Source organism: Oncorhynchus keta, chromosome 23, assembly GCF_023373465.1.
Source record: "Oncorhynchus keta strain PuntledgeMale-10-30-2019 chromosome 23, Oket_V2, whole genome shotgun sequence".
In the NCBI taxonomy this organism is placed as follows: Eukaryota; Metazoa; Chordata; class Actinopteri; order Salmoniformes; family Salmonidae; genus Oncorhynchus; species Oncorhynchus keta.
Window position 1 is genome coordinate 44154973 of NC_068443.1, and position 19405 is coordinate 44174377.

General features: G+C 40.7%; 1 protein-coding gene across 1 annotated transcript; it reads right to left on the bottom strand.

The window, feature by feature from the left end:
- Positions 1-2455: 2455 nt before the first annotated feature.
- On the bottom strand, positions 2456-3700 carry LOC118401736 (uncharacterized). Its single transcript, XM_035799314.2, has 3 exons — positions 3567-3700; positions 3136-3229; positions 2456-2955 (listed from the first exon to the last, which is right to left on the bottom strand). Exons 2-3 carry the CDS (start codon positions 3223-3225, stop codon positions 2689-2691), a joined length of 357 nt encoding a protein of 118 aa, XP_035655207.1. The 5' UTR covers positions 3226-3229; positions 3567-3700; the 3' UTR covers positions 2456-2688.
- Positions 3701-19405: the final 15705 nt, after the last annotated feature.

Genomic DNA, 19405 nt, shown 5'->3' on the forward strand with positions numbered 1-19405 from the left:
TATATTTTTGATTTGGGGCAGCTGGGCCAAGACGACAATTTCCCTAGTTTATAGCTGGGCAAGCTTTCAGGATGTTTAGGAACGTTCTGACCCATGTCCCAACGGTCCTGTGGATGAAGACAAATCTCTGTCAGTGGGATGCCTGGAGTAGTGTCTCTCAGAGGGGAAGGTGAACCGAAAGGCCAACTAAGAACCGCCCTTGCTGCTGTGGTGGCACTTTTCCACTTGCGATTCTCTGCCTCTAACCCTATGGCTCTGAGCAAGGGGGCCTAGAGAGGTGACAGTCACCTGAGTAGCGGTGGAAATGGTGCTCCCACTGGTGGTTATTCAGGCCGCGAGGGCCTAGAGTACGCCCTTGTGATGCTCTTCCTGGTTAAGATATCCTCTAGTGGTCTGTGCTTTGGCAAAGTGGGTGGGGTTATATCCTTCTGCAGCTTCCAACTAGATGGGGGCCTGGTAGTCTATTATGAGGCAGTAGTTTATGTGTAGGGCCTTCCTCAGGTTGTTATGATGGGTTTGTGTGGCCTATGTGGGCCTGTGGCCAAGGTGGTTACAGTTGTCTCTCTCTTCTTTCTTTCTCTTCTCGCTTCCAGGACCTGAGCAGAGACGAACTTCGCTACACTGCAGCAGGCGGGGGGCTGACTGCAGGGACCACAGGCCTGGGACCGGTAGTCTATTAGAGGAGGAGGTGTGTAGGGACTTCCTCAGGTGCAGGCTGGGTTTGTGGCGCAGGCTGAACTGGGCTGGAAGGGGCTGATTACAGTTGTCTCTTGACTCTTCTTTCTCTGCAGTAGCTGTCCTTCTGCAGCTTGGAGCCAACCATCAGAGGAACAGGCCTGGGGAGTCTATTAGAGGAGACAGAGGTGTCTGGCTCGAGGGACTCCCCACTGGGAGGAGAGGACCTCAGGTGCATGATGGGTTTGTGTGGCGGTGTGGGCTGAGGGGGTGCGACCTTGGTTGGTTACAGTTGTCTCTGATGACTCTTCTTTCTCAGAAGCTGACCAGGTGCTCAAGTGTCTTAGACTGGTGGGGTGGGGGGGCTTCAACTAGAGAAGGCCTGGTAGTCTATTAGAGGAGAGAGGTGTCTAGGGCCTTCCTCAGGTGCATGATGGGTTTGTGTGGCGGTGTGGGCTGAGGCGGGTGGTTACAGTTGTCTCTTGACTCTTCTTTCTCGTATTCCTTCTGCAGCTTCCAACTAGAGAAGGCCTGGTAGTCTATTAGAGGAGAGAGGTGTGTAGGGCCTTCCTCAGGTGCATGATGGGTTTGTGTGGCGGTGTGGGCTGAGGCGGGTGGTTACAGTTGTTTCTTGACTCTTCTTTGAGGCACCTCAACATATCAATTATAGCAGGTCAGAATCCGACGATACAAAGGACCATGAAAAAACTGTTGGTCGCTAAATCCGGCAAGACCTAGGACCATGAAAACCAACGGCTAGCTGGAGCTCGTCTGAGCAGTTGGCTGGATATTCCCTTACCCACTATATAATTAATGCTGATTGGTTTGGCTCTGGTTCTGCCCACTATAGTGCTGTCCGGTTAGAACATGATGTTGAGGCCCATCACTGTACTTTTGATAGTCACCACCACACACACACACACACACACACACACACACACACACACACACACACACACACACACACACACACACACACACACACACACACACACACACACACACACACACACACCTGTTTCCATTTGAAGATGTTTCATATGATTGTGGTTATGTTTGATGGATGCACAACACTTCAAGATAGAAAACCACCATGTGAGAGTCCATCACTACACAATTTGCATCTTCTTGAGGTGTGTGATTGGTTGGAATTTTGATTGGTTGGATTGGTTGGAATTGATTGGTTGGAATTTGGTTGGTTGGAATTTTGGAATTTTGATAAGTGATTGACAGGTTTGAAGGCCAGTCAGGTTAAGAGAGCCTGCCTTGTTTTACAGCTTCCAAGAACCTTACCTCTGTTCTTTTGGAAGCTCCTTCCTTGTCCTATTTGGATCTTTGCTGGAAATTCAACTTCACGAAGGTGGGACCATTGAGAGAGAGAGAGCTTGTTTCTTTTCCTTGCTGTATTTCATTGGTTTGAACCACAGTGATTGGACACGGGGAGTCCAAAGCTGTGTTCACGCTGCAGGCCTTAACCTCTTGGTCCTACCTGGCACGCAGGCGTCATTAACAGGTTAATGCTCAAATCAGTTTTGTTTTTTGAAATCTGTATTTGGAATACTGACTGTCCAAACAGCAAGCTACAAGTGAACAAATGAGATAATCTATAGGGAACTATCAAAATAAAGTGCGACCAACTTAGCAACCTAAGGCTTTCCTCTTGCCAACTTTTTCAGACCAGTGATTACTTAATGGAAAGAAGGATTACATTTCTCATCGGGCTCAAAAATCATGTGGACAAGCATCAGGAACTGAAAAAAACATATGATTCACAAGAAAGTTTTGGGGCATTTAAAATGTTTATTGCATAATCTTTTCACTGTGAGTCAGATACCTTCAGGCTATGTTCTGATATACACACTAGCATACCACTTATAACTCATACACAGCACATCACTTCATTCTAAGTGGTATGTTAATGTGGATATTGGAACACAGGGATTTGATTTATGGTACAGAGTGTGAGTAGTCATCTTCCTTGATGACCCTTAGGACAGAGCCAGTTGAGGACATTCACTGCCTGTGGCCCTTGGAGGAAGAAGAGTTCCACATTTCTTCTCCGTCCTTCTCAACAACCAGGTTGCCGTCGTTACGCAGGTACATGCGGCACATCTTGAACCCTTGACCCTGGCTCTTGGTTTGCCACATCATCTTGTTATCCCTCTTGTACATGACAAAGTTGCAGTCGTCCTGCATGCACAGGCGGTAGGCGTCACACTGGCCGGCGGTGTCAGAGGACCACATCTGCCTCCAGCCATAGATGACAAAGTTACCGTCCTCCTGTGTAGACGAGAGATAAACGATTGTGGTATGCACAGCAATTTGAAAGGTTTTTAGGTAGGTGCAAACACACAAACCGTTTGGGAGACACTACCCTAGTTCAGCTGACTGCAGATGACACATGGTCTGTCTCTCTGTAAATGTATTCCTATAGCAGCTTTTAAGACACTTTAAACCTACCTGGAAAACTGCCTTGTATTCCTTGTTATTGGACCATAAGATGTCTCCCTTACGCATCTCATCATACTTGGACATGTAGTTCCTGCTCATGATTCTGAAATAAAGAATAAGTAAATAATAAGTCAATAAACCCTGCTTAGCAAAAAGAAATGTAATACATACCTTTGCATTTTCTAAATTCCCTTAGCAAATATTTGCATGGCAAAAATGTATAAAAATAGTCCAATAATGGACCATTCAGTGGTCCACCTTTCAAAAGGTGAATTAGCACCCTTCACATGAGACATTTTGACAGTTTTGACCTTCAAAGACATTTCTGTTTTTAGATGATTGAAATCACTGCTTGGAGTTATCTCCCGTAATACAACATTTAGCAGGATACATGCTATACCCAGATACTTAAGTTGGTAAACCCCCCTTATGATACTCACAGGCCGTGTGTGGTTCAGTAGTTTGGATTGATATGGCTGGAGGTTCCAGATGAAGTGAAGCTGGTAAAGGACTGTCCTTTTTATACCCACGGAGAAGAGGGCAAGATGGAGAGAGTGGAGGAGGAGTTTGAAGCAGAATACAGGTTTCTTTCATGGCTGAATGGACACTGAGATGCATAAGACACCCATGAACCCAGTAAAACGTGTGGTAATTAATTGGACTGGAATCTTGAAAAATAAGATGCTTTCATAGTTTGGATTAGATTGCCTAGATTAGACTTTAATCATCTTCAGCTGGTGGATCTGGCTGGACACATTGAGGGTGCTAAATACTTGTTTTGAACTGGTCTTGTGATAATCTTTTAAAAGATCAAATCGGTTTTAAAGTTTGATTGTTGGTGACCAAGTGTTCCTCTGAATTTCATTCATAGTAGTGACTAATTAGCCCCTACATTTTTGGGGGAATTATTTAGCTACTGAAAAAGTGTTAGCTGGTAGGCATGCTTTGCATTCTAGATAAATATTGAATGTTGTTTTTAACACCCTCTACCTTTAGCCGATCAGTACAGTATATCGTTACTTTGATGTGTCCTATTTAGTTTTTCGAGGTACCAGTACTGGTCGTGCTTCAGATTGGCTAAGGAATATCACTAACGGTGTGGCCTTCAGCAAGCACATTAATGCTGTCTTCAAATGCTCATCGGAACTGAGAAATCTCCCAGTTATGAGTCATACATTTGACGTGATTGTGTTCAAGTTTAAAAAAAAATTATTTCAACCGAAGAGATTTTAGCTCGGGTGGTGAGCTATCTAACGTTGCTCATGATAAAGTTAGCTAACGTTGAGAGTATGGTCACACTAGCTACATTATCCACATTGATACGTTTGACACTGTCAATGGATTTGCTCGATCATCTTTTGGTTGAAAAGGTGAAAGGTCAGTGATGAAATGTCACAACTTGTAAACTCGGGGTATCAACGTTATCTCTAACTTGGGACAGTTGTTGAAGTAGTTATTTTCCAGTTGGAACCTTGTATTTACCATTTCCAAGGAGTTTTGGAAATGTTGGAAAGTTTCCCTTCAATCAATCAATTGTATATTCTTATTTATTCTTATTTATTTATTTTTTGAAATCTTTTGATGTTTGAAAACAGCTTCCATCAGAACCTGACCTTTTTGATGAAGGTGCCCTTTCCCCTACAGTAAAAACAATCTGTTGGAGAAGATAAAAACAAATAATCACAAGTATTTATTTGTGATTGAAGATGTGGGTGAAGACCAAGTAAAAGTATCAGTTTTCACTGATAACATCATTTTGTATATGAAGGCCTTTCACATCTGTTTCTTCCTTGAAAGAGATACTTTAATGTAATGTGTCGAACGATCACCAAGCAAGTAAGAGCGCACATTTTCAATTGCCAATAAACTCTGAAGGGTTAGGTATGAAAGGCTACTGTAAAATGAAATGTTGTGTTACTACAAAATAGCTAAGTCGTTATTCTTTCCCTCTGAGTAAGGGCCAGCATTTAACTGTCAACACCAATAATAATATTTGACCACGTAATAATATTTGCCCACGATTAACATGAAATCAAATGAAAACTGTATCTCTCCCTTTATTTGAGAAATGCTGTTGCTCTTCTGCTGAAGTCAGCATTCCTTCCAGACTAATAGACAAGCTTCTTTCAAGGTGTAATTTAAAATAATCTGATTAGATTTGCGAGAGGCGTCTGACTTGTTTGTGAATATGATTAGATCCAACATGCACAAGGTTTTTATCTGTGAAAATGGAAAGAAAACTGTACCTGTTCTCTGCATTGAGATCCAGATCTAGCTATCTGCTAATTTACTGAAGTGTACTCAAAAGGGACATTATGAGAGCATCACTATCTGTGCAAATTCAGTTAGAACGGGGCGAGGGGGGAACATGGGATCATGTCTCTGGCAGGCTGTAGTCGTTTAACCTATCTGCAAATCTGAAGATGGACTTCAGTTGAAATTGTATTTATAGAGATGATATCAACTAATACTCTACTACACTGTGTACATTGTATTTATAGAGATGATATCAACTAATAGTCCACTACACCGTGTACATTGTATTTATAGAGATGATATAAACTAATACTCTACTACACCGTGTACATTGTATTTATAGAGATGATATAAACTAATACTCTACTACACTGTGTACATTGTATTTATAGAGATGATATAAACTAATACTCTACTACACCGTGTACATTGTATTTATAGAGATGATATAAACTAATACTCCACTACACCGTTTATAGAGATGATATAAACTAATACTCCACTACACCGTGTACATTGTATTTATAGAGATGATATAAACTAATACTCTATTACACCGTGTACATTGTATTTATAGAGATGATATAAACTAATACTCCACTACACCGTGTACATTGTATTTATAGAGATGATATAAACTAATACTCCACTACACCGTGTACATTGTATTTATAGAGATGATATAAACTAATACTCTATTACACCGTGTACATTGTATTTATAGAGATGATATAAACTAATACTCCACTACACCGTGTACATTGTATTTATAGAGATGATATAAACTAATACTCCACTACACCGTGTACATTGTATTTATAGAGATGATATAAACTAATACTCCACTACACCGTGTACATTGTATTTATAGAGATGATATAAACTAATACTCTATTACACCGTGTACATTGTATTTATAGAGATGATATAAACTAATACTCCACTACACCGTGTACATTGTATTTATAGAGATGATATAAACTAATACTCCACTACACCGTGTACATTGTATTTATAGAGATGATATAAACTAATACTCCACTACACCGTGTACATTGTATTTATAGAGATGATATAAACTAATACTCCACTACACCGTGTACATTGTATTTATAGAGATGATATAAACTAATACTCCACTACACCGTGTACATTGTATTTATAGAGATGATATAAACTAATACTCCACTACACCGTGTACATTGTATTTATAGAGATGATATAAACTAATACTCTACTACACCGTGTACATTGTATTTATAGAGATGATATAAACTAATACTCTACTACACCGTGTACATTGTATTTATAGAGATGATATAAACTAATACTCTACTACACCGTGTACATTGTATTTATAGAGATGATATAAACTAATACTCCACTACACCGTGTACATTGTATTTATAGAGATGATATAAACTAATACTCCACTACACCGTGTACATTGTATTTATAGAGATGATATAAACTAATACTCTACTACACCGTGTACATTTTATTTATAGAGATGATATAAACTAATACTCTACTACACCGTGTACATTGTATTTATAGAGATGATATAAACTAATACTCTACTACACCGTGTACATTGTATTTATAGAGATGATATCAACTAATACTCCACTACACCGTTTATAGAGATGATATAAACTAATACTCCACTACACCTTGTACATTGTATTTATAGAGATGATATAAACTAATACTCTACTACACCGTGTAAATTGTATTTATAGAGATGATATAAACTAATACTCTACTACACCGTGTAAATTGTATTTATAGAGATGATATAAACTAATACTCTACTACACCGTGTACATTGTATTTATAGAGATGATATAAACTAATACTCTACTACACCGTGTACATTGTATTTATAGAGATGATATAAACTAATACTCCACTACACCGTGTACATTGTATTTATAGAGATGATATAAACTAATACTCCACTACACCGTGTACATTGTATTTATAGAGATGATATAAACTAATACTCCACTACACCGTGTACATTGTATTTATAGAGATGATATAAACTAATACTCTACTACACCGTGTACATTGTATTTATAGAGATGATATAAACTAATACTCTACTACACCGTGTACATTGTATTTATAGAGATGATATAAACTAATACTCCACTACACCGTGTACATTGTATTTATAGAGATGATATAAACTAATACTCCACTACACCGTGTACATTGTATTTATAGAGATGATATAAACTAATACTCCACTACACCGTGTACATTGTATTTATAGAGATGATATAAACTAATACTCTACTACACCGTGTACATTGTATTTATAGAGATGATATAAACTAATACTCTACTACACCGTGTACATTGTATTTATAGAGATGATATAAACTAATACTCCACTACACCGTGTACATTGTATTTATAGAGATGATATAAACTAATACTCCACTACACCGTGTACATTGTATTTATAGAGATGATATAAACTAATACTCTACTACACCGTGTACATTTTATTTATAGAGATGATATAAACTAATACTCTACTACACCGTGTACATTGTATTTATAGAGATGATATAAACTAATACTCTACTACACCGTGTACATTGTATTTATAGAGATGATATCAACTAATACTCCACTACACCGTTTATAGAGATGATATAAACTAATACTCCACTACACCTTGTACATTGTATTTATAGAGATGATATAAACTAATACTCTACTACACCGTGTAAATTGTATTTATAGAGATGATATAAACTAATACTCTACTACACCGTGTAAATTGTATTTATAGAGATGATATAAACTAATACTCTACTACACCGTGTACATTGTATTTATAGAGATGATATAAACTAATACTCTACTACACCGTGTACATTGTATTTATAGAGATGATATAAACTAATACTCCACTACACCGTGTACATTGTATTTATAGAGATGATATAAACTAATACTCTACTACACCGTGTACATTGTATTTATAGAGATGATATAAACTAATACTCTACTACACCGTGTACATTGTATTTATAGAGATGATATAAACTAATACTCTACTACACCGTGTACATTGTATTTATAGAGATGATATAAACTAATACTCTACTACACCGTGTACATTGTATTTATAGAGATGATATAAACTAATACTCTACTACACTGTGTACATTGTATTTATAGAGATGATATAAACTAATACTCTACTACACCGTGTACATTGTATTTATAGAGATGATATAAACTAATACTCCACTACATTGTTGTTCATTTTCACATTCAGGTGTAAAGTGTCAGATCGAACAATGATGACAATAATATAACAGCAAAGTACAATGTGAAGAAATGCTTGATAATAATAATTTATTATTTTATTTGTTTATGATGGTGTAATAATGACAATCCATAACACTCTGTCCTTCATATAAAGTCCCTTAACATTTTGGAGATAGTGTTATGTTTTTTTTCCCTCCAAGGGACGTTCTTAACCCTGCACCAGGGCAGTCTAATCAATCCAATTTCAATCCAATTTATAAAGCCGTTTTCACATCAGCAGATGTCACAAAGTGCTACACAGAAATACAGCCTAAAACCCCAAACAGTGAGCAATGCAGATGTAGAAGGTGGCTAGGAAAACTTGACTATAGCAGATGTTTTATTAGTCTATTTATATACTCAATATTTCCGGTGCAACATTATATGCTTTATTACCTGCATATATCCAATTGCATGTTTTACAAATGACTTAATTATCAAGTAAAAGATAAAGACCCCAGGAAAACAAACACAAGCACACAGAAAATCTACTTTTTAACATTCTCTTTACTGAATGAGCTCTGTCGCCAGTGTGTTGAGGCCACTCCTCTAAAATGTCAATTGAAGGTTTGTTTCGCTGAATCTTTGGAGGAGCTGCAGTCAACCTCTTCACTTCTGGCCCTTGGAGGAGGCAGAGTTCCACACCTCCTCACCATCCTTCTCGATGACCAGGTAGCTGTCGTTGCGCAGCCACATGCGGACGAATGAAGTCATCCACAATAGTATGGGGCGAGCCTGTCCGAGCTGCTCGCTCACATTATAAGACGCTTCTAGCCCCTTCTTATTAATGGTATCTGTTGCTTTTATACATGTCTTACTACTCGAAAATCTTCTTAATTCCTGCAAAAAAACCTCCTGTGACTTATTTTTCTAATTGGCGTGCTTCGTTTCTAAATGTCTGTACAAGAGTGAAGGTTTACCACGAGAGAGTAACGGTTAATGTGATTGGATGTTAATTATTTGACTCGGCTACCTGAATTTGACATTGTGTTGTTATTTCGCTGAACACTACATGGTTTAATTTTATTTTAGGCTGTGAAGCAAAATAAACTTTACCCAAATGTTGGAAAATCTAAAAGGACTGATTGGAAATGTGAATCAGATTTGTATTTGGCGTACCCCCCGGCGGCATTGCGTGTACCCCCGTTTGGGATTAGCCGTGCTAGAGCAACAAGGACATGAACCAAAATAGCAAATTAAACTGAAAAACACTTGCTATTCTTTTAAGAAAAACATGTGTATGTAAATGCACATAAATAATTCGCCTAAATGTCAAGGTGTAGGTGATAGCCTATGGGTATTGAGTACAGTCTGTCATGTCCAGATCGATGCTGACAGGAGGGAGGCGCCAGAAAATGTAGCCAAATTTGAATGAGATTGTATATAACACACATATATATATATAGGTTAAATGTCAGTCATGTTTAACAAATATAATGTAGGATAATTCATATTAGCGTATAAAAGCTTGATTCTTTAATACTCGAGACACTGTTCGTTCAGATTGGAGAGAAATGTCAGTACCTGTTGCACACAGCAACATCACCCATCTTGCAATCTGAGCGGAGACAGTCAACATTTTGAAACTATTTAACCATACATTTCATTGTTTAAAACCTGGATGTTTTTTTTGTCATTTTGTGAGGCATGTCTTACCGTGTTCCAACCACAGGCACGTTAAGGGGATTATTTTATACAAATATATATATATAAATGTTCTCAAATTTCTTTCGTTATACAGCAGACACAATCCTAGTCATATTAAAAACTCATGCTAGTTGTTGCATCTTCCCTCATTCTACATCTCTAAAGGATATTTTCATCTGTCATATGTACATTACATTCACACTTATCGCCTTCGGCCTACTGCCATGTGCGCATTGCTGCATATTATTATAATATTATAATTATAATGTGAAGAAATAGCATAATAATGATCCAACTTTAAGATAAAAGTTCTCACATGATGTAACAGTGGTTGTAATTAATTTGGAAACTATCGTCCCAGAGTCTGTTTGGATATATTCATTTCTCGCACAGAACGACAAAACTGACCAATAGAATAAGTCAACTTTTGTACTATGGAGGATAGTAGATTGACATTAGCAAAGATGGCTGACAAAAATACTAGGACAGAAGCAAATGTAAGTAATTATAACGTCATAATGAATCATGTAAAAATGTACAGTTGAAAGAAATATGTTAATGTAAAGACAAACGATTATGCATATTCTTTTGTCATAAAGTTAATTTATGAAAATCGGTATTTAGCAAGCTAGCTGACTAGCTAACATTAGCCAGCTAGCTAGCTAGCTTTATTGGCATTGTGACATGAGTATGACATTGTAATTCATATTGTTTAATGTTTTAGGGTCTCCTGAGAAAATCATGCTGTCGTCTTGTGAAACAGTGGATGTAATGAATCTAGCTAGCTGAAGCTTTTATTGCAAATTGAATGTAACATTTTGCAAGCTTGCCTTGTTGATATTTGCCATGCAATGCAGCTGAACTAACGTAGCTAGCTAACTATTTTCTTGCTTATTGTGTAGTAGAGGATAGAAATACCTGTATGCCTATGGATGTGTGGCTAGCTACGTAGCCGATCTGTGTGGAAGCTAAAACGTTTGGTACCTGTCCTGAGGACACAGGATATGTGCTAGCTTGCATATATACACTTCCTGCGCCGACAGAGATGGCCGCCTCGCTTCGCATTCCTAGGAAACTATGCAGTTTTTTTATGTGTTATTTCTTACACTGGTACCCCAGGTCATCTTAGGTTTCATTACATACAGTCGAGAAGAACTACTGAATATAAGAGCAGCGTCAACTCACCATCAGTACGACCAAGAATATGTCTTTCGTGAAGCGGATCAACGCTGTTCAACGCTGGTCCGACCAATCTGATTCCACACTCCAAGACTGCTTCCATCAAGTGGACTGGGATATGTTTCGTATTGCGTCAAATAACAACATTGACGAATACGCTGATTCGGTGTGGGAGTTCATTAGAACGTGCGTTGAAGATGTCGTTCCCATAGCAATGACTAAAACATTCCCAAACCAGAAACCGTGGATTGATGGCAGCATTCGCGTGAAACTGAAAGCGTGAACCATTGCTTTTAATCAGGGCAAGGTGACCGGAAACATGACCGAATACAAACAGTGTAGCTATTCCCTCCGCAAGGCAATCAAACAAGCTAAGCGTCAGTATAGAGATAAAGTAGAATCTCAATTCAACGGCTCAGACACAAGAGGTATGTGGCAGGGTCTACAGTCAATCACGGATTACAAAAAAAAAACAGCCCCGTCACGGACCAGGATGTCTTGCTCCCAAGCAGACTAAATAACTTTTTTGCCTACTTTGAGGACAATACAGTGCCACTGACACGGCCCGCAACCAAAACATGCAGACTTTCCTTCACTGCAGCCGACGTGAGGAAAACATTTAAACGTGTTAACCCTCGCAAGGCTGCAGGCCCAGACGGCATCCCCAGCCGAGCCCTCAGAGCATGCGCAGACCAGCTGGCTGGTGTGTTTACGGACATATTCAATCAATCCCTATCCCAGTCTGCTGTTCCCACATGCTTCAAGAGGGCCACCATTGTTCCTGTTCCCAAGAAAGCTAAGGTAACTGAGCTAAACGACTACCGCCCCGCCCTGTAGTACTCACTTCCGTCATCATGAAGTGCTTTGAGAGACTAGTCAAGGACCATATTACCTCCACCCTACCTGACACCCTAGACCCACTCCAATTTGCTTACCGCCCAAATAGGTCCACAGACGATGCAATCTCAACCACACTGCACACTGCCCTAACCCATCTGGACAAGAGGAATACCTATGTGAGAATGCTGTTCATCGGCAACAGCTCGGCATTTAACACCATAGTGCCCTCCAAGCTCGTCATCAAGCTCAAGACCCTGGGTCTCGACCCCGCCCTGTGCAACTGGGTACTGGACTTCCTGACGGGCCGTCCCCAGGTGGTGAGGGTAGGCAACATCATCTCCACCCCGCTGATCCTCAACACTGGGGCCCCACAAGGGTGCGTTCTGAGCCCTCTCCTGTACTCCCTGTTCACCCACGACTGCGTGGCCACGCACGCCTCCAACTCAATCATCAAGTTTGCGGACGACACAACAGTGGAAGGCTTGATTACCAACAACGACGAGACGGCCTACAGGGAGGAGGTGAGGGCCCTCGGAGTGTGGTGTCAGGAAAATAACCTCACACTCAACGTCAACAAAACTAAGGAGATGATTGTGGACTTCAGGAAACAGCAGAGGGAACACCCCCCTATCCACATCGATGGAACAGTAAGGGGGAGAGGGTAGTAAGTTTTAAGTTCCTCGGCGTACACATCACAGACAAACTGAATTGGTCCACCCACACAGACAGCATCGTGAAGAAGGCGCAGCAGCGCCTCTTCAACATCAGGAGGCTGAAGAAATTCGGCTTGTCACCAAAAGCACTCACAAACTTCTACAGATGCACAATCGAGAGCATCCTGGCGGGCTGTATCACCGCCTGGTACGAAAACTGCTCCGCCCACAACCGTAAGGCTCTCCAGAGGGTAGTGAGGTCTGCACAACACATCACCAGGGGCAAACTACCTGCCCTCCAGGACACCTACACCACCCAATGTCACAGGAAGGCCATAAAGATCATCAAGGACAACAACCACCCGAGCCACTGCCTGTTCACCCCGCTATCATCCAGAAGGCGAGGTCAGTACAGGTGCATCAAAGCTGGGACCGAGAGACTGAAAAACAGCTTCTATCTCAAGGCCATCAGACTGTTAAACAACCACCACTAACATTGAGTGGCTGCTGCCAACACACCGACTCAACTCCAGCCACTTTAATAATGGGAATTGATGGGAAAAATATGATGGGAATTGATGGGTAAAATATATCACTTGCCACTTTAAACAATGCTACCTAATATAATGTTTACATACCCTACATCATTCATCTCATATGTATACACTGTACTCTATACCATCTACTGCATCCTTTTGTAATACGTATCACTTGCCACTTTAACTACTCATCTCATATGTATATACTGTACTCGATACCATCTACTGTATCTTGCCTATGCCGCCCTGTACCATCACTCATTCATATATCTTTATGTACATATTCTTTATCCCCTTACACTTGTGTCTATAAGGTAGTAGTTTTGGAATTGCTAGCTAGATTACTTGTTGGTTATTACTGCATTGTTGGAACTAGAAGCACAAGCATTTCGCTACACTCGCATTAACATCTGCTAACCATGTGTATGTGACAAATAAATTTGATTTGATTTGACATTTCATCAATTGAGAGACTTAATTTCAACCAGTAGAGAATTGGATGGGGTGCACAGCTGCACAGCTATTTTCAGATATCTTCAGAGATGTTCAATCGGGTTCATGTCCAGGGTCTGGCTTGGCCCCTCAAAGACATTCAGAGACGAACCCACTCCTGTGTTGTCTTGGCTGTGTACTTAGGGTTATTGGCTCGCTTCCAGTCCTTAGGAAACTTTGCAGTATTTTTTTTTAATGTATTATTTCTTACATTGTTAGCCCAGAAAATGTTATGTGTTATTACATACAGCCGGGAAGAACTATTGGATATCAGAGCGGTGGTAACTCACCAGCACTACCAGCATTACGATCAGGAATATGAATTTCCCAAAGTGGATCCTTTGTTCGCACCACCCAGAGCAATTGAACTGATTCCAGAGGCCGACCCAAAACAACGCAGGTGAAGAAGAGGAACTCGGAGCGGTCTTCTAGTCAGATGTAAAGGCGCGCACACCACCCACCGCCTCTGAGTATAATACTTGCTAATGTTCAGTCCCTAGATAACAAAGTTGACGAGATCAGGGCAAGAGTTTCTTTCCAGAGAGACATCAGGGATTGTAACACACTCTGTTTCACGGAAACATGGGTCTCTCGGGATATACTGTCGGAGTCGGTCCAGCCATATCGATTCTCAGTTCATCGTGCCGACAGGAATAAACATCTCCCTGGGAAGAAGAAGAAGGGGGGTGCATGTTTCATGATTAACGACTCATGGTGTAATTGTAATAACATACAGGAACTCAAGTCCTTTTGTTCACCCGACCAAGAATATCTCACAATCAAATGCTGACCGTATTATCTCCCAAGAGAATTCTCTTCGGTTATTGTCACAGCCGTATATATACCCCTCAAGCCGATACCACGACGGCCCTCAAGGAACTTCACTGGACATTATGGAAACTGGAAACCATATATCCTGAAGCTGCATTTATTGTAGCCGGGGATTTTAACAAAGCAAATTTGAGTATAAGGCTACCTAAATTCTATCAGCATATCGACTGTATTACTCGCGCTGGAAAAACACTTGACTATTGTTATTCCAACTTCTGGGATGCATACAAGGTAGTCCCCCGCCCTCCTTTCATCAAATCTGACCACGACTCCATTTTGCTCCTCCCTTCCTATAGGCAGAATCTCAAACAGGAAGTACCCATGCTAAGGACGATTCAACGCTGGTCTGACCATCAGACTGTTAAAACAGCCATCACCAGCACAGAGAGGCATACATACACATACTTGAAATCATTGGCCACTTCAAGAAATGGAATACTATTCACTTTAATAATGTCACTTTAATAATGTTTACAGATCTTGCATTACTCATCTCATATGTATATACTGTATTCTATACTATTCTACTGTATCTTAGTCTATGCCGCTCTGACATTGCTCATCCATATATTTAAATATTCTTAATTCCACTCCTTCACTTAGATTTGTGTGTATTAGGTATTTGTTGTGAAATTGTTAGATATTACTTGTTAGATATTGCTGCATTGTCGGAACTAGAAGCACAAGCATTTCGGCTACACCCGCAATAACGTCTGCTAAACTCATGTATTTGACCATTAACATTTTATTTGATTTATTGTCCTGCTGGAAGGTGAACCTTCGTCCCAGTCTGATGTCATCTTTCCCTCGACTCTGACCGGTCTCCCAGTCCCTACTAGTGAAAAACATCCCCACAGTATGATGCTGCCACCACCATACGTGACGCTTGGAATTCAGTCCAAAGAGTTCAATCTTAGTTTCTTCAGACCAGAGAATCTTGTTTCTGGTCTAAGAGTCATTAGGTGCCTTTTGTCAAACTCCAAGCGGGCTGTCATGTACCTTTTACTGAGGAGTTACTTCCATCTGGCCACTCTACCATAAAGGCCTGATTGGTGGAGTGCTTCAAAGATGGTTGTCCTTCTGGAAGATTCTCCCGTCTCCACAGAGGATCTCTGTCAGAGTGATCATCGGGTTCTTGGTCACCTCCCTGACCAAGGCCCTTCTCCCCCGAGTGCTCAGGTTGGTCAGCTGGCAAACTCTGGGAAGAGTCTTGGTGGTTCCAAACTTCTTCAATTTAGGAATGATGGAGGCCACTGTTCTTGGGGACCTTCCATGCTGCAGAAATGTTTTGGTACCCTTCCCACAGATCTAAACAATCCTGTCTCTGAGCTCTACGGACAATTCCTTCGACCTCACGGCTTGGTTTTTGCTCTGACATGCATGTCAACTGTGGGACCTTATATAGACAGGTGTGTGCCTTTCCAAATCATGTCCAATCAATTGAATTTACCACAGGTGGACTCCAGTAAAGTTGAAGAAACATCAAGGAAAAAATATTATTGTATCCATGTTAGAATCAGGCTTTAATGTAACAAAATGTGGAAAAAGTCAAGGAGTCTGAATAATTTCCGAATGCACTGTATATTTAGAGCCATATCCATGCAATGCTTATAGAAGAACTCATGTCTTGTGTTATTGAAGTGTTGTGGTTGCAAGTTCACCTGTCTCATCTAAAGCCTTTTCTTTCGGGGTGTTGCTATAGGCCACAAAGTGCTAACAGTCAGTATCTAGATAATGTGTGTTAAATGCTTGATAGTGTATGTGATGTAAACAGAGAGGTCTACTTTCTTGGGGACTTGAATATACACTGGTTTTTATCATCTGTTCTCTCATTCTGTGCGCAAATCTGTTTACAACCCTCTTAGCTTGCATTTTTCCTTTGCCAAGATAATTCCATCCACGTGACAGGTGTGGCTGATTAAAAAGCATGATCATTACAGAGGTGCACCTCGTGCTCGGGACAATATAAGTCCACTAAAATGTGCTGTTTTGTCATACAACACAATGCCACAGATGTCTCAAGTTGAGGGAGCGTACAATTGGCATGCTGACTGCAGGAATGTCCACGAGAGCTGTGTCATGACTCTCCTGTGAGGATCCAGAGATCAGGTTGATATGGGGGTTTACGACACCTCACGTCGATCGTAAATTGTAGCCAGCAGACGATTCCTTTGGTTTCTAGTATGGAATGACTCTTTGTTACAGAAGATTTTGCCGCCCAAAAATTCAACATCCAACAATGAACATTGGGACAATATATTTCAACATCCAAATGTTGAGATGGAATATGTATTTTGGGATGTCATTAAAAATGGTATAAAGACGTTATAATGAAAACATTGTAACTTTAACTTTTAAACTGTGTATATCCGTGGTGTAGAAAATATCAAGGATGAACAGAATGTTTTTGTGACGACAGGATTGTGATTTTAGTTCTCTGAGTTCATAGTAATTATGATACTGTGCCTCGTAACGAGCCACGCGCCAGGGGGCCCAGAAAGCGTGTCAGCATGACGAAAACACTCCCTTTCCACCCGAGGGTATAAACGATTGAGTTAAGGATAAACATACCAGATTAAATGGACCACAAGCTGCAGCTAGGTCTACATTAGTCACGACCCTGGAAATCAACACAAGGTTGAAGAAGACGAAGTAGCCTCTAACATTCAATGTTACGGTTGAGTATCCGTTCTAAGTACTGTATCTAAGAAAGTGACTTTAAGTAGGACCATCCTGTTATTCCCTTCAAATCATCATCACATACACTGTTCTCATCACCATTCTGGGGATAATCGACACTGATTAACCATGCTCAGAAGTCCACTCTTCTAGAACGAGTGCAAGTAAACAGACAACTAAGAAGGACATTGTGACCTCGTGGACAATCAGAGCCTTACACCATAGAATGAAGGAGAAGGCCATTCAAAGGCGGCGGCCCAGTCGAGCCCTTCTCACCAAGCGGAACCCTTTCCACGAAGGCCTGGATCCAACAGAGATACCTGATGAAGACATTCAACACGTAAATACATGCATTACTTCTTACCCAGAAGAGCGGCAGTTCGGGGCAAGGTATTAGGATTACTGTGAGCGTAGTTCCCAAATTTATCCAAGTGTTGCTTCTCTTTAACTCTCCATCTTGTGTAACAAGTGTCATATTGTGTTAGTCCGCTATGGACCTGTTGTCATTGTATTAAGTTTCTAATCAATAACCTATACCGTGTGTGTATCCTGTGTTTTCACTTAGTTTGTTAGTAAATAAATAATCAAATCAATGTGCGGCACGGAATAATCAGTAAGACTCAGGTTTGTGTAGATTCAAGATGTCTGTGACATTCAGAATGAGACTGATATGAGAAAATGATTAATATGTGACTTAAGTTCACTACCGGTAAACAACTTTTCCTGTGGTGATAATGAGTTAATTGTTGCATGATTAATTTAATCCAGTTAAACACAGTAGGTAATTATTAGATAAATAATAGTCATCACATCTATTGAGAGTCACATCACGACAGCTGTTTCCACAGAATTGAATGTTAATTTCTGTACCATACGCCGCCTCCAATGTCATTTGAGAGAATTTTACAGTATGTCCAACCGGCCTCACAACCGCAGACCATGTGAAAGCACGCCAGCCCAGGGCCTCCACATCCGGCTTCTTCACCTGCGGGATCATCTCAGACCAGCCACCCGGATAGCTGATGAAAATGTGGGTTTGCACAACTGAAGAATTTCTGCACAACTGTCTCAGGGAAGCTCATCTGCGTGCTTGTCGTCCTCACCAGGGTTTTGACCTGACTGCAATTCGATGTCGTAATCGACTTCAGGGGGCAAATGATCACCTTCGATGGCCACTGGCACGCTAAGTGTGCTCTTCACGGATTAATCCCGGTTTCAACTGTACCGGGCAGATCGTGCGTGCTGTGTGGATGGGCAGTTTGCTGATCTCAACATTGTGAACAGTGCCCCATGTTGGTGGTGGGGTTATGGTATTGGCAGACAATGAACACAATTGCATTTTATCAATAGCAATATGAACACACAGGGATACCTTGACGAGATCCTGAGGCCCATTATCATGCCATTCATCTGCCGCCATCACCTCATGTTTCAACTTGATAATGCACCAGTGGAGGCTAGTCAGAGGAGGACCATCCTCAGTGAATTTCATTTAATTTAAAAAAATTAAACATTAAAAAAGCAAATTGGTAGTCCTCACCAGACATCACCGGCAACAACGTCACCTATGGGCACAAACGGTGGGTTTTGTGCCCATAGGCGACGTTGTTGCCGGTGATGTCTGGTGAGGACCTGCCTAACAGGCCTACAAGCCTTCAGTCCAGCCTCTCTCAGCCTATTGTGGACAGTCTGAGCACTAATGGAGGGATTGTGCATTCCTGGTGTAAATCGGGGCAGTTGTTGTTGCCGTCCTGTACCTGTCCTGCAGGTGTGATTTTCAGATGTACCGATACTGTGCAGGTGTTGTAACACGTGGTCTGCCACTGCGAG